Source organism: Oryzias latipes, chromosome 3, assembly GCF_053564925.1.
Source record: "Oryzias latipes strain Hd-rR chromosome 3, Olatipes_Hd-rR_3.1".
Taxonomy (NCBI): domain Eukaryota; kingdom Metazoa; phylum Chordata; class Actinopteri; order Beloniformes; family Adrianichthyidae; genus Oryzias; species Oryzias latipes.
In genome coordinates this window covers 30,199,998-30,225,909 of record NC_136239.1, presented here as the reverse complement: position 1 = coordinate 30,225,909, position 25,912 = coordinate 30,199,998, and the positions used below count along the sequence as shown (strand labels likewise).

General features: G+C 40.7%; 1 protein-coding gene across 5 annotated transcripts in view; it reads right to left on the bottom strand.

Annotated features, from left to right (window-relative positions):
* tln2a (talin 2a) overlaps positions 1-25,912 on the bottom strand; it is an 88,289-nt gene that overhangs the window by 15,696 nt on the left and 46,681 nt on the right. For all 5 annotated transcript variants that reach the window (XM_078944597.1, XM_004067398.5, XM_020699875.3 and 2 more), the window contains 36 exons: positions 25,412-25,583; positions 24,718-24,815; positions 23,798-23,927; positions 23,505-23,657; positions 21,817-21,959; positions 21,456-21,583; positions 21,083-21,146; positions 20,885-20,989; positions 18,615-18,770; positions 17,724-17,825; positions 17,428-17,504; positions 16,439-16,619; positions 16,188-16,301; positions 15,953-16,061; positions 15,654-15,862; positions 15,144-15,242; positions 13,933-14,100; positions 13,154-13,288; positions 12,863-13,022; positions 11,688-11,854; positions 8,137-8,265; positions 7,694-7,807; positions 7,370-7,483; positions 6,935-7,069; positions 5,919-6,047; positions 5,657-5,759; positions 5,211-5,419; positions 4,854-4,973; positions 4,535-4,732; positions 4,314-4,453; positions 2,251-2,344; positions 1,953-2,042; positions 1,728-1,850; positions 1,481-1,624; positions 1,006-1,167; positions 69-209 (listed from right to left, as the gene is read on the bottom strand). In XM_078944597.1, the coding sequence (XP_078800723.1) occupies positions 69-209; positions 1,006-1,167; positions 1,481-1,624; positions 1,728-1,850; positions 1,953-2,042; positions 2,251-2,344; positions 4,314-4,453; positions 4,535-4,732; positions 4,854-4,973; positions 5,211-5,419; positions 5,657-5,759; positions 5,919-6,047; positions 6,935-7,069; positions 7,370-7,483; positions 7,694-7,807; positions 8,137-8,265; positions 11,688-11,854; positions 12,863-13,022; positions 13,154-13,288; positions 13,933-14,100; positions 15,144-15,242; positions 15,654-15,862; positions 15,953-16,061; positions 16,188-16,301; positions 16,439-16,619; positions 17,428-17,504; positions 17,724-17,825; positions 18,615-18,770; positions 20,885-20,989; positions 21,083-21,146; positions 21,456-21,583; positions 21,817-21,959; positions 23,505-23,657; positions 23,798-23,927; positions 24,718-24,815; positions 25,412-25,547 (4,779 nt within the window). In that variant the 5' untranslated portion in view covers positions 25,548-25,583. The remainder of the gene's footprint in view (positions 1-68; positions 210-1,005; positions 1,168-1,480; positions 1,625-1,727; positions 1,851-1,952; positions 2,043-2,250; positions 2,345-4,313; positions 4,454-4,534; positions 4,733-4,853; positions 4,974-5,210; positions 5,420-5,656; positions 5,760-5,918; positions 6,048-6,934; positions 7,070-7,369; positions 7,484-7,693; positions 7,808-8,136; positions 8,266-11,687; positions 11,855-12,862; positions 13,023-13,153; positions 13,289-13,932; positions 14,101-15,143; positions 15,243-15,653; positions 15,863-15,952; positions 16,062-16,187; positions 16,302-16,438; positions 16,620-17,427; positions 17,505-17,723; positions 17,826-18,614; positions 18,771-20,884; positions 20,990-21,082; positions 21,147-21,455; positions 21,584-21,816; positions 21,960-23,504; positions 23,658-23,797; positions 23,928-24,717; positions 24,816-25,411; positions 25,584-25,912) is intronic.

The following is a 25,912-nucleotide window of genomic DNA, read 5'->3' as shown; positions in this document are numbered from 1 at the left end:
GTTTAAATATTTCCAGTAGGTTTGAATGTTTATTTAAAATAACGAGACAATGATGATTTCAGACAAACCTCGTTGCTGATTTGAGCTGGCACACTGGCAAACTCAGGGTTGGAAGCAAATGTTGTGAGGTTCTCCACAGCTTCTATTAATGGAGTTGTGGCAACTTGACACCTGCTCCTGTTCTCCTCTGAGAAATCTCCGTCCAAAGCCTGAACAGTCATTGACATGGGTTATCAAGGTGAAGCCGTGATTAAACTTCAATTTATGGTCCTGCAGTTATCAAGCATAAGACTCAGGAATGAAATGAAGGATGGATTCAATTCATTACAGGGGAATCATACAAATTAAACATCTTAGCATAGTTTAAATAAAATAGTTTGATTATAAAGGCAAAATGAAAACTTTTTGTAACATTTTTCCAAGTATATTTTTAGGAAAAAAATATACTTGGAAAATCCTGATGTAGTGACTGGTACTTTTTTCTACTTTATAATATAAATTAATTAAAGATTAGAAGATAAAAGTAAAACTCAAATTTAATGAAAAACAAGACAGAATCAGGAAAAATCTCAGTGACAAGTAATTAAAATAAGACTAATTTTACAGTCAGAAAATAAAAGAAGAGAATGAGAAGAAGGACTCAAATCTCCTACCAGGAATAAATTATAAAACAAAGTGTTGCTGAGAGAGAATAAAACTGGATTTACATCTTTCTCCGTCCATGCAAATGACATATCGTTATTGGGTCAATAGAAAGAATCTTTATTTAGCTCATGTTTTATTTCCCAATTTTATTATTAAGTTTAAGTGGATATGAGGGTCAAAATAGAGATAAAACACAAAGGGCTCCTGACAAAGAATGCCAGAATGTTTTTGTTGAATTAAAGCTTTTTTTTGTTTCTCTCTTTTTTTTAATCCAACAAAAAGTATAAAATATGTTCTGGGATAGTGCTGACTGAGTGCACAGTGGTTTCAAACCCGTTAGCTGAAAGGCTAAACTCCTACCTTTATGGTTTTGACCAGGTTGGCAGTGCTGTTGGCAACCTCTTTGGCTGACTGGACAAAGTGCCTCTTAGCAACTGGGTTAGTGGTCTTGGAGGACGCCAGACGGCAGGCGTTGCACAACGCTGAGGTGTGTTTAGCAACGATGGTGGCGGCGGAGAGCACCTGCCACATTGGGGAAAAAAAGGATGAAAATTTTTACAGTCGAGCTACAGTTAATGTCTTTTTTATCCATTTCTTTTTCCTTATTTTTAAAACATATAGTGAAACTCTGGTTTCTTAGGCAGAGAACAATCCACAATAAATAAAATTGAGGAAAAACAGAATACATCTGCAATGACCCAAAGCATGTTGCTGACAGACAGCAGCGACAAGATATCAGAAAGATAGGATCACTTTATTCATAAACTTGCTGTAACAGACACTTAAGACAGCTGTTTGGAGTGTGTACAATAAGGAAAATGATGTGCACAGAAACCTGGGAGGGACTGCTTTCTGGGTCCACAAGATTCTGGCAGGCCATCTGGATTGCCTGGTTGGCTTTGGCAAACTGGATGGGGTCCACCAGACCCTGGTGTCCTGCCTGGCTGTTAGGATCAGACACGCCCACTAGGTAGGAAGCCTGATGAAAAATGTCAACAGTCAACAGTGTTAATCACAGGGAACTCCCGCTCCCGGAAAATGGATCATTAGGTATTTGAGAGAAATGTCTCGGCATGCAGCACCTGCCCGGCGGCTTCAGTGAGGCCACAAAGGGCTTTGGAGGCCGAGCCCACGCTGTCACCAAACGCAGTCACGTCGCTGATCTTGCAGTTCTGGGATATACCAGCCATGGACTCACCGAGGACCTGGAAAAGGGTCAAAATAAACTTAGGAGCCAGAAGAATTTAACAGTGATTGCGACAAGATTTCATTGTTTTGATCGCCCAGCTGTTTTCCTAATGACCCACCTTGGAGTTCTCCATCACACTCTCGATGCAGTCAAAGTAAGACAGGTCATTGACCGGTTCACTGGGGTTGTCCAGCATTCCTCTCACAGCCTGGGAGATAAGTAGCAGGAGTTAGAAGGAGTCATTCCTTCCAACTTCATTCATCTTAGTCATCAGATAACAAAATGAGTAAGATACATTCATCCAATACTGACCGCGACCACGGCTGGTAATTCTATACTAAGCCTCCTGGGAGTATTTGTAGAGCTGGTTGTTGTCTTTTCTTTGTGAATCAGAAGGTGGTGAAAGTGTGATTTACCTCCAGCTCTCTCAGGGCGTTGTCACACTCCTTCTGGCCGGGCGCCTGCTGTGTGCACAGCGTGATCAGCTGGTTGATGCTGTCAGTCACAGCTCTGTGACAAAACAAACCATTAAAGCTGCAGGAAGGGACTGATTGTTTATAGGTATCCTGGGATCAAGGTTTTATATACCAGTGATGAAAGTCAGGCAAGGAAAAAATCCCTGAACTTTTCTTTGAGCGATATGGCGGGCACAGAGCGAAATTTTGGAAAAATACGTGGTCTTAGATGCATTCTGGTGCATTCTGGCAACTAGTTATTCACTTCTTTATCAAGAAACTAAGACTAATTGGAGCATCATGATTTGTCATTCAAACCCCTAGTTTGACTCTCCATTAAGGACTTGCTGGTCCCAAAAAAGAATTTGGAAAATTGCTCAAAGTAACACAATCCTACAATCTACGCTTTTCCTTAAAGCTGCAAAACATACAATTGCTAAAATATAGTAACATCAAAGCCCCAAATGGCAAAAAGAACACCAGTAACTATTATATTCTATGAAAATACCTCAGTTATTTATACATTATTTCTGCTTTAGAAATGACTGATGTACAACATCCACTTGCACTGTTTTCTCAAACTATAACTACATCAAAATATGGGATCTGCTTTAAACTATAATTCTATAACATAATACATCAATTCTTTAACACCAATACTAAGTAATCTGGGAAATATCAAAACAAACATACAAACTAAGCTAAACATTGTAAACATTATTTTTTAAGGGAGTGCGGGTCCAAACCATCAAATACTTATAATTAATGTCAACTATACTGAACTAAATCATGGTAATTAGGAAATACAAATAAATTAGATAGAGAAATGTATTCAAAATAAAAACTGAAACTCAAAACTAAAATTGAAATTATTTCAAAATGTGGTTTTGAGATTATTTTACACAAAAAAGTATTTGACCTACACTACCTTAAAAATCTTTTTTTTCCAGCCAAGACCACTTCAATTTGTTTTTTTATCGTCTTCTCACAACTGAGGTCGTGACCACGCTCAATAATGACGATGCCTGCCATTATTTTAACACAAATTTGATCGCAAACTCTTCAGATGTGTTTGTGAAAATTTAGCGTGGGTCCGCCAGTTTTGGTCTCTAGGGAAGCGAGTCACGCTGACCACGTGGTGCAGACAGAGCCAATCAGACCCGTCGACGCATCCGAAAGCAACTAAAACGTCCCGTCATTGGTCAATTAGGCCGGGAAGACGAGAGATGGCCACGACCATAGAGGAAGCGATTTGCGGAGAAATATAGAAAATAAAGCTAAAATTAGCTGATTTCAGACCATTTTTTGATCCGGAAAGCGATTTGTCCGTAGAGATCAGGTCTTTATTTCCCGGAAAGTACGTTCGGTTTGCTCAAAAACCCGGATTTCCGGGAATTCCCGGAAGACTTTCATCACTGATATACTTATTTGTATTAAACAATGCTTGAAAACTCTGCCCATAGATTTCTGAGACGCCACAATCTACAGTCTCTTAAACTACATTCACACCGCCCTCATGTGTTCAAGCATCCAATTCCAACTAAAAGTATATGCGTGTTTTGGGCTTCCTTGTTCAAAACTTTCGCGTTGTTTTTAAGTCCTTTCATGCTCTACATACAAAATGTGAGATAAAGGTTAAACCAGGCTGAACTCCAGGACTGTGATTCAGTAGTGACTTATGGTCAGCGTCCTTTTCAAAACATGGAAGTGCCAACTATTTGGAAATCAATCATGGAGGAGAAATTAACTTTTGTGATTTGTGCCTGGACGAATTTTATTTTTTGCCTCGCTTGCCTCGCTTTGATATTTCGCGTCAAGCCTCTTCCACCTGCATGAACGTGCGCTAATATAGAGTCCAGCGTGAAGACAGTATGCTAAAAGCGCTTTCAAAAACCTGTTAGGCTCGTTATTGAACGTGCGACACATGCCCGGTGTGAACATAGCATTGGATGTAGATTTCATCTCATCTAGAAGTGAAATAGAAGTGGAAGATAAAACCTACAAAAGAGCAGGCGTGCAGTTACCTTGCAGCGGCAGCTAACAGATTTTTGGCGTTGGCTGCTGCTGGATCCACAGAGAGACTTTTAGCAGCCAGCAACAGTTTACTTGAAGCCATGGAGATGTTCTTCAGGTTACTGATCACTTGAACCTGGTCATCCTTTTTCTAAACAGTTACCAAAATAGTGTAAGTGTATGATTTGGCCGTCTAAGTTGATGTGTGGAACTGATACAAAGTCAGGCAAACCTGCGTATGACCAGCCATCTCAATGCCGGCATCCAGGAATTCATCAAAGTCATGGCTGAACTTTCCAGAGGCCACAGCCAGCTGGCTGCTGGAGCCTCGAGTGGCAGTCACCACCTCGCCTGCAGACTGGTTCAGGTCGGCTGCAGTCTGGTTGAGCTCGTTCTGGGCCTCCTGGAAGGATTTGTTGGCCGGGGGGATCTGGACAGAGTACACATGAGAGAGACACGCACGCTTAATGACAAGAACCCAACAACAGCTGCTTTCACTTCAGGGAAGCAGCTAAAATTTGCAAAGTAAAATTAAGATTCGGAAAACTCACAGCATCCATCAGGAGCTTCTTACTGGCCTCCCCAATGCTCTTTAGTGCCATGTCCACATCCTTCTGGCCAGGCAGACAGTTGACACAGTTGTTCAGGGAGTGAGAGACAGCTTTGGCCACCTGAGACACACATAAGGTCAGAACGGACAAGGTTTACGGGGGTGAGCACAGGCAACTGGGCCAAGTTAAAAATAATCAAAAGAGCCAAGTGAACTGCAGCTTGTAAATTCTCCCAAACACATATTAGGTAGAACATTTCCTCAGGCATTTGATGGTGTGCTGTGGCCTGAGTGGAGAAGCCTATCATGATGACAGCAGACAGGCTACACATCCCTGAGCAGACCTGAAGCTCCTCACCTGTGCCAGTCGCTGCTGACTCTCTGCATCTGCAGGGGAAATCAGCGCCTGCTTGGCCTCATGAATAAGAAGAGCTGACCCTTCCATAACATCACGAGCCGAGTCCAGCATGGCAGCTGAAGCCTTGGGGTCGGTGATGGAAGCGGCGACCCCGCGGGCCGCCTGGGCAAGAGTTTTCAGCGCCTGAGCCGTCTCTCGAGCTGCTATTCCTGCAAAAACATACAAGAAAAAAAAAACCTTTACCAAAAGACAACATGCAAAATTAATATTTCTGCACAACATACCAAAATATGAAACATTTTATAAAGTTAAAGTTCAATATTGTTTACTGAGAAATCAAACAAATATGTAAAGATTCTTTTGAGACACAGATGTCAACTTAACCTCTTTGCAGGAGAGAAACAGTTTTTACTAAAGTCAACTTAAGAATGCTAGAAGCAACCAACCAGTGAAATGCTCATTTCCTTGAGCCGCACAGGTGAGCAGCTGGGCCATGGAGGATCCGACTGACTTTGAGGTGCTGCCCAAATCCTGAGCACATTTCTCCAGCTGAAGAGAAAAGCATTAAACAAAACATTTGCTGACAGGAAATTATATGGCTTAAAAAAACAAACATCCATCACTCAGTTTGGATGCACCAGCTGGTTGAAATATCTCTTTTGATAGAAGGAATTCTGGTGAATTTCATGGGTTCATAGGATTTCTTACAGATTCTCCAGGCAGAGGTTTCAGCTGGGTGGTTGTTGCAGCCAGTTTGGCATCTTGCAGCTCACTTCTCAGTGTTTGAATTGCAGTGAGGGCAGAATCGATTTCCATCGGGCCACAAGCTTCATGGGCCTTCAAAATAAGAGTTCAGTTAAAAAAAACAACAACACATTTTCTAAAGTTACTACATGGGTTTTCTTGTTGAACTTTGTTTACATCAAAAAATGTTTTTTTTTTATATTTGCATTATATTTTTGACTGAAGTCCCACTACAATCATATTTTGATCTAAAAAGCATTTCCAATAGTCTGTTAATTAGGATTATGCTGTTTTTAGCCAAAAAAAAGTGGTTTTCTAGACTATAGTTTCTGCAGAGCAGCAGTAGTTCATCAGCAATTTGTCTGCAAGATGAGGGCAAGACTGATGGTGCAAAGTAAGCCTGTCTGCATTTCCCATTGTTTACACGCTGTCCTGCTAGCCTACAGCCCCAGAACCTCAACCTTACATTACCAGTACAACAAAAATAGCAAGCAATATTAAAACTATCCAGCCAAACAGGTTTGCGCCAGATGACAGCTCAAAACTGGCATCAGATCCATAAATGAAGATTTTAATGGATCTATTTGTCTGCTGCAGAATGGAGTGGAGCAGGGAGACTGTGGCCTGCCGACTGTAGCCGACCCACGACGCTGCCACAGGCTTTTTCCAATGGCATCTTTGCATTTGCTCCTGATTCACAACCATATGAACTTTTAAAAAGAGACTGAGAAATGCAAATTTAAGCTTAATTTTCTTTACATATGTCCATCATCATGAGAAAAATGTTACAAGAACATGTTAAAAACAGCAAAAACATGATTTGTTTTTTATTTGAGTGGGCCTTTAAAGTCACGTAGACAACATAGAAAATGTAACTAAATACAGTTTTCCACATACAGTGTTTGCGTAACAAAACTGCAGTGGTTGTGCAGCAGTAAGCTGCATCCATGCATGAGTTCTCCCGCGTATCTGTGCCTTACCTTCTGTGCAGCTGTCCTCAGCTCAGCCAGACAAGTGGCCAGGTTTTTGGCACACTGGCCCAGTTGCATTGCGGCTGCCTGATCCGTAACCGTGGGAACAGATGACTTGGCCGAAGTCACCATCTTACTACCAGGCTACAGGGTGAGAAAGAAAATGCTACTTTGGGAAAAAGTCCTTTTAAATTAGAGCCATTTTATTAGCAGGTGATTGTGAATAGCACATCCTGTTGACAACAACAGTACTTCTTTTAAAGCCTGCTTGTACCAAAAAAGAGGTTACAGGCCCAATTTAACGGTCCCAACCGACAGGCACTATTTATACTTTCAGCCTGGTTTCCAATGTAGGGCTCAGGTTTTTCAGTGACAGTTTGAGAACGTGGAGTTTTAAAAAGTTCTATATCCTAAACTGCAATGTGGAGGACGTAAAAGATGCACCTGTAGGAAGTTCTGGCTGGCAATGATGAGGGCAAGTTGAGCACTCAGGTCCTCTGGTTTGGCCTGACTGCTTCTGACTCCCTGGACAAGTTGTGGGATGTGGTCTGCCACTGCCTGTACATACAAACACGCATCTTCACGTTAAAAACTCTTCTGGTATTCCTCTTTCCCGTTATGCAGCACCCACGGGCAGGTTTTGAAATCAATGGATGAAAAGATCGGACAGAATACTGCAAGGCCAGGACTTTTAAATAAGCATTACAGGTGCACTATGAAAGAAAAAGAAAAAAACTCACTGCACTCACAGTGAGCTTTAATCCTTACCTTACAGCTCTGCACCAGCTGCTGGTGGGCAGCTGTGTTCTTGTTGGAGGCAGCGGCATTCTGAGCAGCAGCAATCGTCTGTGTAGCTGCAGCAGCAGCTTGTTTTGCAGCATTCTGAGGAACAGTAAAATAAAGCAATCGATATTTTTTGTTGTTTTTATATCTGGGCAGACAGGAGAATTGTTTCCACCTCAAAAAAGAAATAAACGTGTGCTACTTCCTTTAATGCACGGTAACAAAACATGAAGAGTTTAAACAAAAAGAACAACTGAATTGAACTGGCCAAAAGAATAAATAAAACTAGGAAACGCTAGCAGCAACCTGGTGCTGCCAATTTAAACTGATAATGAATAAATACAGAAATGAATACAGAAATTGTGCATCCTTCTGATGTAGCTCATGCACTGAAGTTAACGCGCAACAGATACTCTAACACTCCTGACCTCCAGCCTGTTGATCAGTTTCTTCTTGATGGCATTTTGAGCAGCGGCGTTGGTGGCCACGCGCAGACCTTCTGCCGCCTCTCTCAGTCTCTGCTGCTGATCCTCGTTTTCTGGATATGCTGCAGCTCCCTGTGAAAACACACACCCGTTGCAGCCAAAATGAGACCGTCTTAAGACTGGGGAGAAACGAACATCCCCGAAATGTAGCACTGGAATGTTTCACTAAATCCTTTTTTTTTGTTGGAGGATTATTTTTGAAATGTTTTGTTTGTTCTTTTCACATATTGCAGCTTCTTGGTATTTTTTTGTGTGCCTACACCAAGCAGGGATAAAAACAAAAGAACATTGAAAAAAGCGAATGCTTGAAACCGTTCTACTTCTGAAGCGACGGCTAAGCCTGCAGGGATTACGATAACAGAACTGTCTGCAGGAAGAAAAACAAGTTTGATAGTATTTTGTTATTTTTTATTCATAATATTATACTTTTCATGTTTTCAGTTAAATCAAATATTCCAACAATAGGCAGAATTTGTCTTTTTTTTACTGGAAATATCTAAAATTGTTCAGATATTTTTTGTTTTTGTTTTGTTCAATGTTGCATCAAAATAACCATTTATCCAAGTAATAATTTTGTCTTTCTGTTAACAGCTTTTAATGGTTTTCAGCAGGTTTTAAATTTACTGCAGATTATTTGGCCAATTTTGCATTTCCTGTTTATTTAAGTCATGTTCAGTTTTGGCTTTTCTACAATTTAAAGAGATAATTCTATTTTTAATTTTAGTCTAATCATACATTTTTTAAGCATTGATAAAATTTTAAGAGGCATCAAACATTTGGATAAGGGCTGCCACATTGCAGGATCTACTATCCTGACTGGATCAAGATCTTCAGGGTCGGGCAGTCCTGTTCTTGAGGCTGGGACCAGTTTTGGCATTAATGGGCAGCAAGACCCTGGAGGACTTGGCAAATGGCAGCAGATGCCAAAGACTGTTCAAATCTACCTGCAGCTTTAAATACACATTCATTTTTCTACATAATGTTTTATAAATATGAATGTATATGATGCAACAACTTAATTCCAAACAGTTTTAATATGGCTACATCATTACCTCAGAGCCTGGAATGTTCCAAATTTTGGGATTTACTAGATATTTGGTGCAAATTGACATAATGTGATTTGAAATCAATGTTTTAAAGAGAACCAGAACAAACCCGAAAGAAAGAATGAAGCATGTAAAATCATTTAATTAGTCACCAAGGAAACTGCTGTCTGAGGTCTCCGTCTCGATTAACACAGATAAATATACAGCTGTGATAAGCCTGGTATCACACGTGCCTAACCAGCTGGAGGCTCTAATTTATTTTCATGGTGGCGGAGTCGAGTTTTTAATGTCTGTGTGATCCTGTGGACTGATAATAATGCTGATGTGCTGAGATGGCAGATGGACCGTTTGGATAGATCAGGGTGGAATAAGCAGCAAAGCCAAGACTCCCCCTCAGCAGCCGGCAAAGGAAGAGCTCAATGTCGTCTTATTCCAGTTTTATTTTATTTTTTTCTCCTGTGCTGAGAAGTTGAGATTGCAGAAGAAAATAGAGAGAAACTGCAAATGCTGTTCAGTTAAATGCAATTTATGGAAATTCTGTAGTTTTTACAGATTATTCTCTATTTCACAAAGACTGTGTTAAATACTAATTGAATAAATCACAATAAAAAAGTCAGGCCTTTTTACAGACTAGTGTACAGAGTCATGTTTAAAATTGCTATTGGCAACCACAGTTGTCACTGACTTACTGTATAGCTGGGCTGTTAAACCCACTGGAGGCTGGAAATCTTCAGCAATAAATGGAAAGATGGATGCTACACATGCAAATGTGTGCTTGTATTCATCTTCTGATATCTGTGTTTTTCATCGTGTCTGCTGTAGTCATTAAGGATGCCGCAATGTTCGGTTCAAAACCGAATCATGTGCACTATGCAATATGCAATATAATCATATGCATTAAAACAAATCAACTGTTGGTCCCTTTTTGTATACGGGTATGTTTACATTGAGTGTCGAATGTGTTGTGCTAAATTAAAGGATTTATTATTTAATTTATCACATTACACAAATTTGGTTAAAAGGAAATTAAATATATATATATATATAAATATATATATATATATAATTTTTTTGTTTTGTTTTACACAAATCAAACTGGAAAACAAAACATGGCCCAAAAATAGAGGTTTAAACCAAATCGTAGAGAAAGTGAATTATTGCATTCCCAGCAGTTGTTAATAATTCAAGTATTCTGTTCTGCCATGTTGAAATTGTGCTTACTGACAATGGCCAAAATGAGATTCATTTTCAGACATTACTGTGGTTACCTTTCACAAATGTATCAATACTTGGGTGTCAAACATTATATTGATTAACATCTAAAAGGAAACAGTTGTGGACTGAGATCAGGCATCGATTTAAAACAGCCCATCCAAGGCATGCTAATTATTAATCATTTAGCCACTATACTGCAGACTAACAAATGTGGAAATATCCACCTAAAATGAGCTTGACAATTGTTAGACCATGCAAAGGCTAATGTAGAGGTAAAGGGTCACATGTCAACCTGAATACCATCCTCCATTTGAGCAAAAATTACAGATCCAAGCCTATTTTAATAGAATAAACCACAGCACAAGTGTAACAAACACATTAAACCCCAAAGGTGAAATAACACCTGGTCTACATTTATCAAGTGTATCTTTTTTTTTTTTAAAGTAGGGCTTATTTCCTTATGAAGTCGCCCAGTGGTTTTCTGTAGAACTGTTCTGGTTCCAGAACTTGCCTCAAGGAGGAAGTCGTAGCGTGTCTTAAGACGTATGAATCTTAAACAGAATAAGTTTGTTACAGAGTTGTTTATCATGTTTTGTGGAGTGTTTCTCATTGTGAGTAATGACACTTTTACAAACCTTGCTTTAGAAAATGTAAAAAAAAAAAAAGAGAAGACAAAACGAACGTAAACCATTTGTGGGGGTTCTACTCTACGTGCCGCAGAACCTCAGACCGCGTCTGTACCACTGACTTAACATTGTAAGTGGCCCCCCTTATGGCAAATCGCATTCAGTGTGAACCCAGTTTAACCCTAACCCATAATCCTAAACTCATCCCTTCCTCTGGGTCCGTGCTGCCAAGAAAAATGTTCAGCACTGGCCGCCTAAATTTAGAAAATTACGTGCGAATATTCACTCTCTTTCTGGCATTTAATTTTGTTTGCTGTGCAAGTGAATTCTCTGCACGTGCATCAAATAAGTTCTGAGCCACAGCCAGTGATAGTTGCTGCTGCAATGGAGCCTAAATTATGATGCAATTCAAAGCATTTTTCATGGTTTATTCAAAGTTCTTTTTCAAACATCTTGCAGGAATCTGTAATGTTGATAGATTAAATCAAAAACTGTATTTAGTGCAGATATCTGATTGCTTTCCTTAAAAAAAAGAAAAACAGCAACAACAGCAAAAATAAAAACTTGAGAACTTAATTACATGCTTTGTGCTCGGCTTGTTGCTCACCTTTGCAGCCTCCACCATCCTTGCAGTAGCATCTGCCAGCAATTTAGCAGCTGCCAGGAGCTTCTTAGAGTTGTCGACGTCTACCTCAGCTTCAGCATCAGACCTCATGGCGTTCACCAGGTCAGAGGTGGCCTGAGCCAAAACACGAGCCTGACGCACCATCTCTCCTAGAAAGGGCAGGGAGAGCAGATGGAATAATGGACACAGAGATTAGAAATGTGTCTAAAATACACATTTTAATCTGAATTAAAATTGAACGGTCAAACTGTAAGGCAGGATGTTGGGAATCCTTACTTAAACAAAACGCAACATCAAAACTGACCACATCTGAAGTAATACAAGCCTTCTTGACAGGGACTATTCTTTATCTCGTATTTGACAATATTCTTTATGATTTAGGACTGACCAAAAGAATATAACCTGAAAGTCCACAAAAGGTATAAAGTTCAAAACTCTCAGATTCATGTCAGAGCACTGACAGATCTGCCAACGCTCCACGACTGAAGGAATCCCTTGCACATCTGACCCCATTTCAATGGGGCTAACAGTCATTCCACCCTTCAATAAGGCCACTCAGTTCATCTGAGCTGACCTTACAACCCTGACATTCTCCCAACTTCTTGTCCAATCCACTGGTCTTTCTCTGCTGTCAGACATGTTATCGTCCCTGTCAGCTTTTCTCAGCGCTTTCCTCGCAGCTGACAGCCGTCACTTCAGACCCTCCACAGTGTCAGTCTCTCAGAGGGAAGGATGGGACGAGGCTGAACAGACTCACAACAAGGCAGCAAGTTTATCCAAGCATTGAAAACAGAGTTGAGCTCCAATTTGGAAGAGGAGATTTACAGTTTCAGCATTAATATGGGCCAACCAAGTCATTTAAGGAATGAATAGATGTTCACTTGTTAAGTATGGAATATAAATTTTAAATGTCCCTATTATCAAACCCCTAAAAAGCCCAAAAACCATGGAAAAACATCAATCAAAACTATCAAAAAAATATTATCTGAAGCCCAGAGTTTGCCGATTAAGAAAAAAGGCTTTTTAGACTAATAGAATCGAATAAATCTTTATTATTCGCACAAAGGGGAAATTACCTTGTAACCGTCGCTTTATTAAAAACAGCAAGTAGATAATAAGTAAAACAAAAAAACAAAAGAAGACTCTTTTGGACTCACCCGCGTCCCCCATGGAGATGAAAATGCTCTCTGTGACGGTCATGATCGTATCCGTGGCCTGGTCGTAGCGTCCGATCGGCTCTCCCCTGGAGGTGTACTGGCGGACGTGTTGTAGCAAATCGGCCAGAGCCTGACTCACCACGCTGGCTGCGGCGCTCACCTTCAGAGGATTACAAATAACAAAAATCATTGCATGTATCTAACATCATCTTCTCTTTTGCCATCAAACTTGAGGGAGGCAAGGCAGATCTTTTCTAAATCAAGAATTTATGCTACAAAAAGCTTCCTCACCTGTTTGAGAAGCTCACCATCTTCTGTGGCCGACAGGCAGGCCTGGATGCAGCTCTCCACTGAGCGGTCCACAAGTTTTCCCGCTTCGATCAGCTGCTCCTGGCAAACCGGGGAGCTGATGGTTGGACTCACCACCTTCAGCAAACGAGGTGTGAGAAGTTTTAAAAAGAGGAACTGGAGTACCATCATTTCCGGATTATAAGCCGCTACTTTTGTCACACGCTTTCAACCCTGCGGCTTATTCAATGATGCGGCTAATTTACGCATTTTTTCTAACGGCCGCTAGGGGCGCCCGAGCAGAATATAATATAATAAATAAGCATGAGACAGGGGGAATATGGTTTATTTGTTGAGGAAGATACAAGTTTAATATAAATTCCCGCTTTGTGATTAGCGAAGAGGACGAGAGCCAAACTGTCAGTCAAATGAGCTGCCAATCACCTGGCTGTCCTGGAGAGCTGTCCGTGTCCCATACACAGCACAACTCCGAACAGTCCCAGAGAGGAGGAGGAAATGACAGGAGCTGAATGTAGAACCTCATTTCTGGCATAAAGCCCATTTAATTGGACACACACACAAACAAGCAGCCAAACAGCATGCACCTCACTTCTGGTCTAAGGCCCCTCACTCATGGTGCAACAAAAAGAAACACCCATGTTGTTACACTTTCTACATTACATGTTAGCCGGTTAGTGCAGCGCAGCACATGTCATATGCACACATATATTTACATATCTAGATTTATATATGGGTGAAACTCAGCATTTCACATTATTTACCTTTGCACACGCCACCAGCTGGGAGGTGGATAGGGCACATTGTGTGGCGGCAGCAATGACCCGGTTCTGCAGGACTGTGTCCTCTGCAACCTGAGCGACGTTCTTGGCTTTCAGCACCAGCATAGCTGCTGCATTGGCCACAGCTTTAGCCAGGTTCATTAAAACATCCTACAACAGGGAACAAACAATGGAATTATTCTAAAAGTGCATGCAAACAATATGTAGTCTATTTTATTCATGACATGTGGGTGTTATTGCAGCGATAGTCTATGAACTGCTCAAGCATGTCCTAGAATTCACCCAAAAAAACTGTGAGTTAAAAACACACAAAATACTCCTAGCTGTAGGATTATCAGGTGAAAAGCTGTTTCCCCATTTAATTGAAAATGCAGTGGTGTTCAACAAATCACATGAACAACATAGAAACTTTCTCAATATATTCAAACCTTCAACATCAACAGCTGCATTCCTTAAAGACACACTAATCAAAATCAAATTTTGGGTGGTTTTAACATGTTTTTGTGGCAGTCTTCTCATGAGGGAGGACAAATATACAGAATATTACGTTTAAAATTGACGTCACAAAAACAGTGGGCGGGCCACAAGCTCCCTGCTCCGCTCCATTCTGATGCATCCACTCACAGACAATAGATCCACATAAATCTTTATTTTCCTCGTCCGCGGAACTCGTTCGCTAATGTTAGGTTGTGAGTGGCTGAGGGGAGTGGGGGCGGGTTTAATCTGTGTTGGTAGTCCTTTGTTTCTAATAAACTCTAGCTTCTCTGGAGAAACTACAAAAATTGTAGATTCACGATGAAGGCATCACAACTATGAATTAACACATGTGGAATTACATACATAACAAAAAAGTTACTACTACTTTGAAGAAGCTACAATATGACATATTTTCAGTTGTTTCACACTTTTTTGTTATCACAATTAAAAGACCGCTGCTGGGAACGCTTTTTAAAACAGATAAAAAGATGATTGGAGGGGGACTTTAAGGCCTAGTTTTCAATTATCTTGCCTTTTTGTTTAGGTAACCAAAAAAAAGCTCATTGTGTGGGGAAATAAGTTAATTTGGATCACATCAAGCCTGCATGCTCTGGTGAAATTGAAATAAAACTTCCCTCTGAGAGTGGTTCTGGGAAAGTCAGCAGAACTTGACACTTAAAGTAACACTGATGACACATGGCAGACTAAGGAGTTACCTGGAACCTTTCGTCTGTTTCGTTCTCTCCAATCTGGCGCAGGAGGTCCCCGCTGGCCTGACCGATGCTTCCTGCCGCTGTCAGCACGGTCTGACGAGGCTTCAAACACACACACAAAGACACAGTCACATATAATGATTACCATCTCCTTGCACCACCTTGTATCATGAGAATTGGGTTTCCTTTCACTGTTGCTGTAGCATCAGTTGTTTACTGTGCATTACTGACGTGACTTTAATTTTAATTGGCCTTTAGGGTTGACAGTTTGTCACGAAATCTTAAAGATGAAAATGTGTGGCTTACTTCGCTTTATCAATTTGCACCTCCATTTTTGTGTCATTGTCCCTCCAAACTATATTTTCTTGCATGTTTTTGTTTTATGATTTCAATAAAGGTGGAATATTCTGCTTTTTACAATTCCTTACCAAAACCAACGTCTGTATGCTCTCGTTCTAAGCCAAAGTATGCAGTAAAATGTATTAAAAATAGGTTCAAAGTGCCTGGCCTCACCTCTCCAGAAGCTGGCTCCACAGCCTTCAGCAGGTCAGACACAGCCCCAGCAAGCGTCCTGGCGGCCTTCATTAGGTCGTTGCCTCCTCCCACGTCGTCCTCCATCAGTGCAGCCAGCAGCTTCACACCCTTGGACATTTCAGTCAGGTTGGAGGAGATGGTGGTGATGGCACAGCCCACTGCTGTGTAGTCTGTGTCGGTGGGATCACCTGAGAGGAAAGGTGTGAATTAAAAAATGTAATCCAAAAGATGTGCGTAAAACCAAGCTCCTCAAGATGAGTCAAGAAACGGCCACTAACCAGCTGTGAGGTTTACGACGGAGGCCGTTCCTGCAGTGATGGCGTCCACCTGGGAGTGAATTTCATGCTTGGATTCATCCATCTTGTTCTGGATCCACACCTTGGATGCCTAAATAGAGGCCGCAAATGATGAATATTTGGAAGAAAATAGGAAAAACAACGCTGATAACTTCAAAGTTGCTATTATGAAAAGTGGTGAGCGATAACAAAAGTGAGTCATCGTGGCTGTTCATACCATGTCCTGCCCGAGTGGTGGGAGGTTGTCGACCTCTCCCAGGTCTATCTGGGCCTTCTGCACAGCCTGCATACTAGTGTTGATGGTTCCCATGAGAGCCTGCTGGGCTGAACTCTGCATACAAAGAAGGTCTGCTGCAAAACCTGACCAATTGTTTATGCTTAATTTACCTTCCTGTCACCTGGGGTGATTTACTGGAATAAAACAAAACCTCGGAGCTGTGGAACATCAACCTGCGTCACATGTCTTACCAGTGGTGGCATGTGTCCACGATGCATCTGGCCCATTGTGATCTGCTGTTGCGGAGAAGGCATGGTTCCTAAAGTGAGGGACTCTGTGCCAATGGAGCCGGACCGGATCACTCCAGGTAATGCCACAGAGCCGTGCTCCACCCGGCCCACGCGGTTAAACTGCTGCTGCAGGATAGTGGACCTGCATATACACACAAAAATAGCATCAATACAAAATACCAACAGAACTATTCTTCATCTTTCAGCTGGTCCCTTTTGGTGTCGTCAGTGAATCATTTTCATTTAATCCCATCTGCTCCATCCTTCTCAGCCACACCAAACACACTCTTGTCCTTGTTGCTGCAAGTGACCTTCATTTGACTACTTTCTGGAAAATACTTCTACCTCTCTAGATGTTCCTTCACCTGCTCTGTATATAGATCACAATGTCATCTGCAAACATCATTCCACAGAGATTCATACCTAACATCCTCTGTTAGTCTCTGGATATCCAATGTAAATAATCATATAATAATAATAAAGGTCATATATAAATGTATTTCAAGTATAAATTATGGGACAAATCTGGTCAAATACAAAACAGATAACAAAGAAAGTTGTCACTGTTTTAATCAGATTTCACTTTGTTCTTCTGAAGAGGGGACCCGGTGGAACTTTGCAATCATGCTCCTGAGCATCAGATGTTCAAAAAAAAAGAGAACAGATGAAGGAAACAGTGGTAAACTGAAAACTAGGAAGCCATCCCAGTCGAGGCTTATAGAGACAAATTTTATTAGAGGAACTCTGACAGATGTCTACCATTGAGTGCAGAGACATACATGCAATCAGAAATGAATTAAGCCCAACAAACATGACTGTAGCTTGGAATTGAGCTGCAGATGAAGGAGGCAGCAGCAGAGAGTCTGTTGGTTTCTTTAAATGTGTGAACTAAATTACTTTTTTTTACTGTGATGGGTCTTTACTTATCCATTTATGTATTAGCAACATACTTTTTCGGGGATACAGATTCTTCCAGCATGGTTGACTCCTCATCACCTTCCAATCCAAAGCGATCTTTGCTTTGTTTCTGCAGAGATGAGACACATGAGATTCATGCTTCCCCCCCAGGGAAACCAAGCAGGTAATGTTTGCAAAAAAATGCACAAAAACCAAAATGCATGCACAAAGCTGCAACATAAGCCTATCTGCTGAAATGCCCTTTATCTGCAGCTGTAGGTGAAAGCAGATCGAAAAATGCATCAGCCACAGGGACGGATTTGATTTCATCTAAAGAGGGCCATCCTACCTTTTTGAGAATGATGTCGATGTAACCTGCAATGAGCTGGGAGATCTGTTCCCCTTCAGTGGTCTGCACAGAGTAGTAGCTCTCCTGATACTCCCCAAAGTCCTATAAACAGAGTCCCATCATGATCATGCATTTTGCACTGAAGTGCAATGAAAAGTAACCAGCACAGTGCTTGCACTGTGTACAGGCTCAGGATTTAGTGCGAGGATTAATGTGAATCCATGGAGACAGCTAGTCTCAGATGAACACCACACATTGTGTTGGTTGACGTCAAGCTGCTGCAGCATGCAGAGACTTAGATTAACCCAAGAGCCATCTTTGACTGCGTGCAATGCAGGACAATTTGCATCTTTATTCCCCATCCTACATCCTAAAGTTATACATTATTTTCTGTTAATGTAAAGCAAACGATTAAAGATGGAGGATACGGTTTTTCTATGAATAAAATATTTATCATTGCTCATGTACAAATATAACATTTACCCGTTTTCTCCTCCACATTGAAATGACAAATTAATCCCCAAATCAGGGTGACACACACACAGACTAAACAGCAAGGCACTTTAACTAATTACCCTTGGCAGATCTTTCAGATCTGCAAGATTAGACCCGTGTTGCTGCTCAATTCAGACAGCTAACAGAAGAGAAATATTGACAAGGAAGCACAAAACAGTTTCCTAAATAAATGTGCCGCATGAAAAAGCAAAAGGCCTTGCAGGATCATCTCAGCTGTCTGATTTACAGATTGGTTTATTGTCAGCCCACAATTAAAATAAAAAATACCCAGGAATGAAAATTTAAGCTCAATTTCCTTTTAAAACACCAAACACACGATTTTCATTGGAGTGAATACAGAGTGTGTGCGTGCATGCATGTGTGTGTGTGGCTTACCAAGGTAAAGCTCTTGGGTGAAGCTGCCCACCTCTTCACAGTGGTGAGCGGCCACTCCTGAACTACATCTTTGGTTTTCTCGTCCACCCTCATCACAGACTCTTTGGTGATGCCCAGGAGGCGTGGCACCAGCTTGTTTTTACTCTTCATCTTTTCCTGCAAAAACAAACCACATACAAATAACAATCCTGCATAAATGTTCAAGATTTAATACATTAAAAGTAAAAAGAATCAAGTAACTAAGACATTTTTTCTTAAACTAAGAAATTTTTGCTATTAAATAAATTTCTTGATAAGAATGTTTTCTTACAAGACAAAATATAAAACAGTTTTTCTTGAACAAGGGTTTTTTTGCGCAGGCTCTTTTACAGGGAGGGTCAAAGTTGGGCATTTCTGTTAAACATATGGCTGCTACGGATCATCTAGTTAGTGAAAATGATTTATATAAAATGCACACTGAGATATGCCTCTTGAGATTTCATTTGCATTTTTGTTTCATGAAGCATCTCCATACTCCTGAACTTTGACAGCAGAACCTTTTGTTTCTAGGTGGGGCTTCTGTGGCATCCACTCCATTAGAAAAGGCTTGCAGGGGTCTGAAATTTGGGGTCAGCTGCCCTGGTGCTCTCTCCAGCACTCTACATTGTCCTGCAGGGAGGGGCTGCTCATGCCGACAAGGTTTTTTTTTTCTTCTTTTTATGCCGACAGAGTTTTGACTAATCAGTTACTATGACACTTGTGCACCGACTGGATTAGACAGTCATTAAGAAAATTACTAATGTCAAACCCTTTTTATCAAAAAGACAGACTTAATAGTTGCCTAATGATGCATTTTAAATGCATTTTTGATGTATTTCAGAAACAGAGACATTTTTCCCTCTCATCTTACTGAAGGCATTTTGTTAGCAGGACAGATAAACTTGTGCGAGTGACAAAGGTTTAACAGCCACAACGGGATAGTAATTAAAATATTTGGACTTAATCAGGTTTTTGTCTCACTATGCAGAACACTGGAAACCCCAGAGCATTCACTGATGCTCCAACGTTTCACTCTGGCTTTGAACAGAGCGAGCCCTTCCTCCGCGGCTGCAGGGCAGATGGACAGAAAGTGATGGGCTGCGACGTGAGGGCAAAGAGGTGAGGTGTGCAAAAATTCTGGAGGGTATTTGAACTCTTTTGGATTCTCCAAAGGTTACAGGCTGGGTTTCATTTTTTTCTGCTCAGGTTGCTGCTGTCAATAAAGATCCCAAAGCCAACAAACCTGAGCAGATGTGATCCCAAAGGTGAGACCAAGACTTGAGGTTTTTTTTTAAAAAGAAACAAAACAGAGAGGACACTGAAATAATGAAGCTATGTTAAGAAAAATACTGAGTTAGTTAAGCTTTGATGTTAAAAAAATCATCCTTTCTATAACCTTTGACCTTTTACTTTGATGGAAGCCACAGATCAAAAGCCAGGAAGTGCTTAACACTGACTTCATCAGAAAAGGACAAATCCTTCCTTTTATGATGGAACATCCCTTTTTCCCCAAGTGTGAAAGGAAGTCAAAAAAATGTGGCAGGAAAAGACTTTATGCAGACAGCAAGATTTCCCCTGACTTAATACAGGATGTGTTCTCGGCAACACTCCCACACATTAAAGGAGATTTCTGTCACTCTTGGCACAAGCTGCACTGATCAGCTGGTATCGGCAGCTGTTGGACTTACTCTGCCAAGGACCACAGACCTCAAACTAGTATGATGCCTCCTAGTAAAACTTACAAAACACATAAAAGAAAATTGAATTCAGTCTCAGAAACTGGTTTTGGTCCATCCAGAAAACCACGTGCTGCCTGCAGAGGTGCTGCTGATCGTGCACATCTGCGAACGTGGGCTTTGGGAGTTATACAAAGATACAGCAGATGTCAAAAAAATGTAAAGCATCCAAGGGAGGGGGTCATTCTTTTGAGTGTTGTAACATATAAACATGTGAGTTTTAAAACACAGCACAAGTTCATAATTTTTTTTTTAAACTGCCAGAAGTTTGAACGTACATGCAGACATTTTCATAACCTGAATGTCCTGCTATAAATTTAAGCTATAAAAGAACAGCAGTCTCCAAATGTGAAGATAAAAGGTTCCAACGCAAGTTTAAGCCAATTGCCTACCTTCCCTTTAAAAATAGTAACATATGTAAGCAAGAAGAAAAAATTGTATTCTATTTTGTTTTTTGTCTTTGAGAATTTCAAAATAAAATAAAACTAATCAAAATCTAACAAACTTTAAGCTTACCTTGACCAAGAAGAAGGAGACTCCATACGTGCGCAGGGATCTCGCCAGTTTTACATATTTTACTTTCGCCTCAATTTCAGTCATTTCTCCACAGTTCTTGTGCTCCTACAGATTAGATTTTCAGAAAATGAGCATCCAAAAGACTACATTGACAAGATTTAAGGCAAACTGTTTATCCAGACAAAAGTATGAACCTACCTGAAAGATTTTCTTCTCAGCTCCTCTCTGCTTTATATACTCTTTAGGAAGAAACTCCTTCAAACTTTAAGAGGATGAAAAAGAAAGAAAGTTTACTCTCTAAATATTGGCTATTTCTACTTACTAACTAAAGTGAAAAATATTTGTAAAGATAGTTTTTTTTTTAAAATAAAATAATAAAAAGAAAATAACCCATGTAACTTTCTCAAAAACCATCAAAGACCTTCACATTGGTTTGGTACATTTTTCCTATTTTCATAACCAGACAATGATCCATAAAAGAACATTTACTTGTTTTTATCTAACTTAGGACTTATCTAAGGAGTTATTTGTTCACATGTATGTCCAGAATTAACTTTAGATTTGTGCTTACTCTAAGAAGCCGGGCTTGTGTTTGTGCTCTATGTGAGATCCAAACTGGATCTGGGCCTGAATGCCTGCAAACTCACAGGCTTTGTCAAATGACACTGGGTGAGAACCATTAAGGATATCATCTCGAGCCTGAAACATAAACAGTCATGAGCGACAGAACAGAGACAGTAAAACCACTTTTCAAACAGGCCTAAATATCATTCAATTCCATTGTTTTCATTAAGATGCAGAAGTTTATGCCTCATGATTATCTTTTATGGATATACATACTTTGATGTCAGATTTAAAAAAGTAAATGTTCACTTTCACTACACAGCGTATGGAAAGAAGCTTCATTAGAAAAAGTCACATGGAGATCAGACCTGAACATAGAGCAGGTTGAGCTGGACCGGATCTCGAGAGTCTACGTTCTGGTCAGAGTAGAAGAACTTGCGTCTGAGCAGAAGAGTCTCGTTGTCGTCCACTCCCTGCTCTCTGAACGTTCGGCTGTGGTCCAGCCAGTTTACTGCCAACACAGAACCAAAGCAGATAAACTCCCTCTACTAGAGGCAGGTCATTTCTCCCACATAACAGGCTTTTTGAAATGTAAACATAAAAGACGTTTGGTTACAAGCAGGTAGTTACTCCGTGAAGGAAAAGGTCTCTTAAAACAACAGTTTTACCACTGAGCCTTTCAGATTAGAAAAGTCTAAAATGAAAGAGAGATTTTGAAACGTCCATTCAAAATAAATTAAAAACCCACTTCAAAAGAAAAAGTGTTTTTTGTGTTTTTAACATGATTTTGCAGCATTTTTCTGATGATGGGGGCATATATGAAGCAAATTAAGCTAAAATTGCATCTCTGAGTCTCTTTATTTATATTATTAGGAATCAGAGCAGACAAAAAAAATGCGGTTGGAAAAAGCTTGTAGCTGTGACGTAGGAGTTACAATCGGCAGGACAAAAGCTCCCTGGTTCGCTCCATTTGGATGCACTTGTGGAGGACCAGATCCACATACATCTTTGTTTTCCTCGGCTGAGCTGGCTCTAAACTGTACGGCTGGATAGCTCCAATGTTGCTCGCCATTTTTGTTGCACTGGTAATGTTAGGTTGGGGGGTGGGAGGGGCTGTAAGCTAGCGAGATAGCGGATAAACAGATGGGTGATGGGTAATGGGGCGGGCTTACTCCTCGCCAACAGTCCTTCCCAAAACAGAGTGGAATTTCTAATAACTGCCGCTCTGTAGAAACTACGTCCAAGAAAATGACACAGCTAAAAACCTCATAATCATAATAAAAATTTAAAAAATGGGAAATCTTCATTTTTCATTCATTCATTTTCATTCATTCATCTTCTTAACCGTTTATTCCCTTTCGGGGTCACGGGGTTGCCGGAGCCTATCCCGGCCACTTGGGCGTAGGCAAGGGATACCCTGGACTGGTTGCCAGTCTGTCGCAGGGTGGAATATCTTCGATCACACATCCATTCACTCTCACACCTATGGACAATTTAGAGTTGCCAATCAACCTATGTAGCATGTTTTTGGACGGTGGGAGGAAGCCGGAGATCCCGGAGAAAACCCACGCATGCACGGGGAGAACATGCAAACTCCACACAGAAAGGCCCCCCATTGATGTTGTGTTTTTCATGTCCCCCAGCCGGGACTTGAACCGGGGGCCTTCTTGCTGTGAGGCAAGAGCGCTAACCACTGCGCCACCGTGCAGCCCGGGAATGCTCTTCTAATATATTTATCTCCAAAAGTCCCACTCTGATCATCTTTTAATATATTAGGGAATGCTCTTCTAATATATTAAAAGATGATCAGAGTGGGACTTTTGGAGATAAATGGATGAAAAATGGGAGGAAAAAAGTGCTACTCTGACCTAAGGTCAAAAGAGGAAATTGTGTTACTCCCAAATTCCAGTAAAGGATGACAGATACCACAGACAGCTGTGAAAATGGGCTTTGAAATGGTCAATAAGTTCTGGAATTTAAAGTCCACCAGCTCATCTTGTATAAGAAGTTTTCTTAACACCTCTCAGTACATTCAGCTGCTCGTTCCTGAACTCACAGTCGTCGTCTGTGTGCAGTTTTGCTTTCAGCTTCTCCATCTTCCTCTCATCGCGCAGCAGTGTGCGGTCTTTCTTTAGTGTTCCCGTTCCGTCCTCCTTCTTTTCTTCCACCGTCTCCTGAATCAGAGAATATTCCTCATAGTTCGTGATACCTGGGAAGAAGAGAATGAAAACGGTGCTAAACAGATTTAAATGGAAAAATCTGTTTTATCTACAAGTAATTTGGGATCATATTAGAAAAAAACATTGCAACACCAACTGTTGTTCATTCAGAAAGAATCATTAAACCTACCTATTCTACTGCATATGGTTACAAGCAGCTCCCCCACTGTTTTAGAGTCATCCACCATGATGGTTTTGACGGCGCCATCCAACATTTTGATTTTCTGAGGTCTTTGCTTTTTCTTATACTCAAGAATGTCCTGCTCAAACACACACACACACACACACGAGACAAATCATAAAAACTTTAATGTTTTCTTTGAAGAAGAAAAGTTGTGGCAGGAAAAACAGGTGGAAGAGTCCGGGCTGCACAGCAAGAAGAAAGAATATAGACAGGAAAAAAAATCGTATTAAATAGCTGCCGATCGCTGTCTGCTGCACCAGTTCCAGGTACGACAAAGAGGTGAGATCTAGTTCAAAATAATTGGTCACAGTCGTGCCTACGACCTGTCATGGTGGGGGACTTGGAGGGAGGGGGGTGGGTGTGTTTTAAAGCTGACCAGAACAGAAGATACACAGAGGCTTTAAACAGCACATGTGAGACTTTTAAACAAGCTGTTGATCCAACAACATCTGGCTAGAACTGAGATTTATCTCTTATTACTCTCTTTATTTTCAATGTTTCCACTTTTCTCAGGCCTGTGTTTATAAACGACATAATTCAAATGTGTTTAAGTACTTTTTAAGCGTTTTAACATCTTAAAAAAGCTTCAATAATGAGCAGCTTGCTCATCTAGTTGATCATTATAAAGATTTAGACGTCATTAGATAACAACTTTTAATTAAAACATCTGGAAAATGTGTTTTGCAAATAAACTTGAGGGTGCTAAACAGTTTTCCAGGTTCACCAAACATCCATTTGTCACTTGAGAGTGTTTCTTGGTGTTTTAAGCGTTCATTAAGCCCATTACCACTCATCACCAGGCAGAACGGACGCCGTTACTCATGCTATGACTCAGGGCTTGCGGGTAAACAGAGTGATGCGTTTACCCCATTACGGAGCATGTAGTAGTCCAGTGTCCTTCCAGACTCCAGCCAGATGCCTTTTCTGGGGTCTTCATCCGACAGAAACAGACCATAGTCGGATGCTGGAACAGTGGGGAGAAACACAATCATGTTAGACTGTCATTTTACACACACACACACACACACATCCACATCTCATCCCAAGTACCATCAAGGGGATCACTAGGATACTGAACTGCATAAGCCAATCAAACATTTCCAAAACAAGATTAAAAATACAAAGACTGACTGAACACTACATCATTTTTCCTTCTGATTATTGGTTTTTAAAACAAGAGAAAGGACACAGACTCTCTTGGCCACATCTTTACCACCACCATCTTGTTAAAATGATTGTGGCACTGCGAAAACAACTTATGTTTCAATCAACAGTTGTTTTAGTAAATTGACAACTTAATGTTTTAGTTTGAACCCATCTTAATTTGACAATCAGGGTAACCAGCTGCCTTTTTAAAATCTGACTTATAGACTTACTGAGCGGATATTGGATGTCACGAGGTCGTGAACAATGAAACCAGAACATGTATAAAATCCAGATTGAAGTGTTTAATAACATTGACATTATTGGAAAAGAAAGCAGAAAGGACAACAGCTTTAAGTATTTCCATGTCTAAAATCCCAGCAGAATCAGCATCTACCGCCTTGTTTGAATTCTCACCCTGTCCCGTTTGAGCCTCTGGAACCCGGTCTCTGATGATCCTGCAGGCATCATAAATGGCTGTGGAGGGCTCAAACTGCATCGTCTTCACAACATTGCACTGGCGCACGCAGATTTTTAGCGACAACGCCACCATCTTTGACAGCTGAGTTGGGAGGGGCTGCAGCTACAGCTGCAAAGAAGAGCAGAAAACATGGTAAATTAGTGATCGTCTCAAGTTCTACCTCAGATAAAGATCAGAACTTGAGAAGAGAGACAAATCTGATCCGTGCAGAAACTCACAATTTACCAAAACTTGCTAAGGGGACTATAATGTCCACATTTAAAGACATAACAATATCCGCTGTGCTGTGCGTAGTGAGACCTTTTCTTTGTATTTTTCAATTTCATGTAGGTCTAAACACTTTTATGATGCAGCAACACTTGAGAAAAATTCCCTTCCTCTCACGTCATAACAATGCCGTCCCATGAAGAAAGTGCTCATTTGTGCACAAGGAGGCC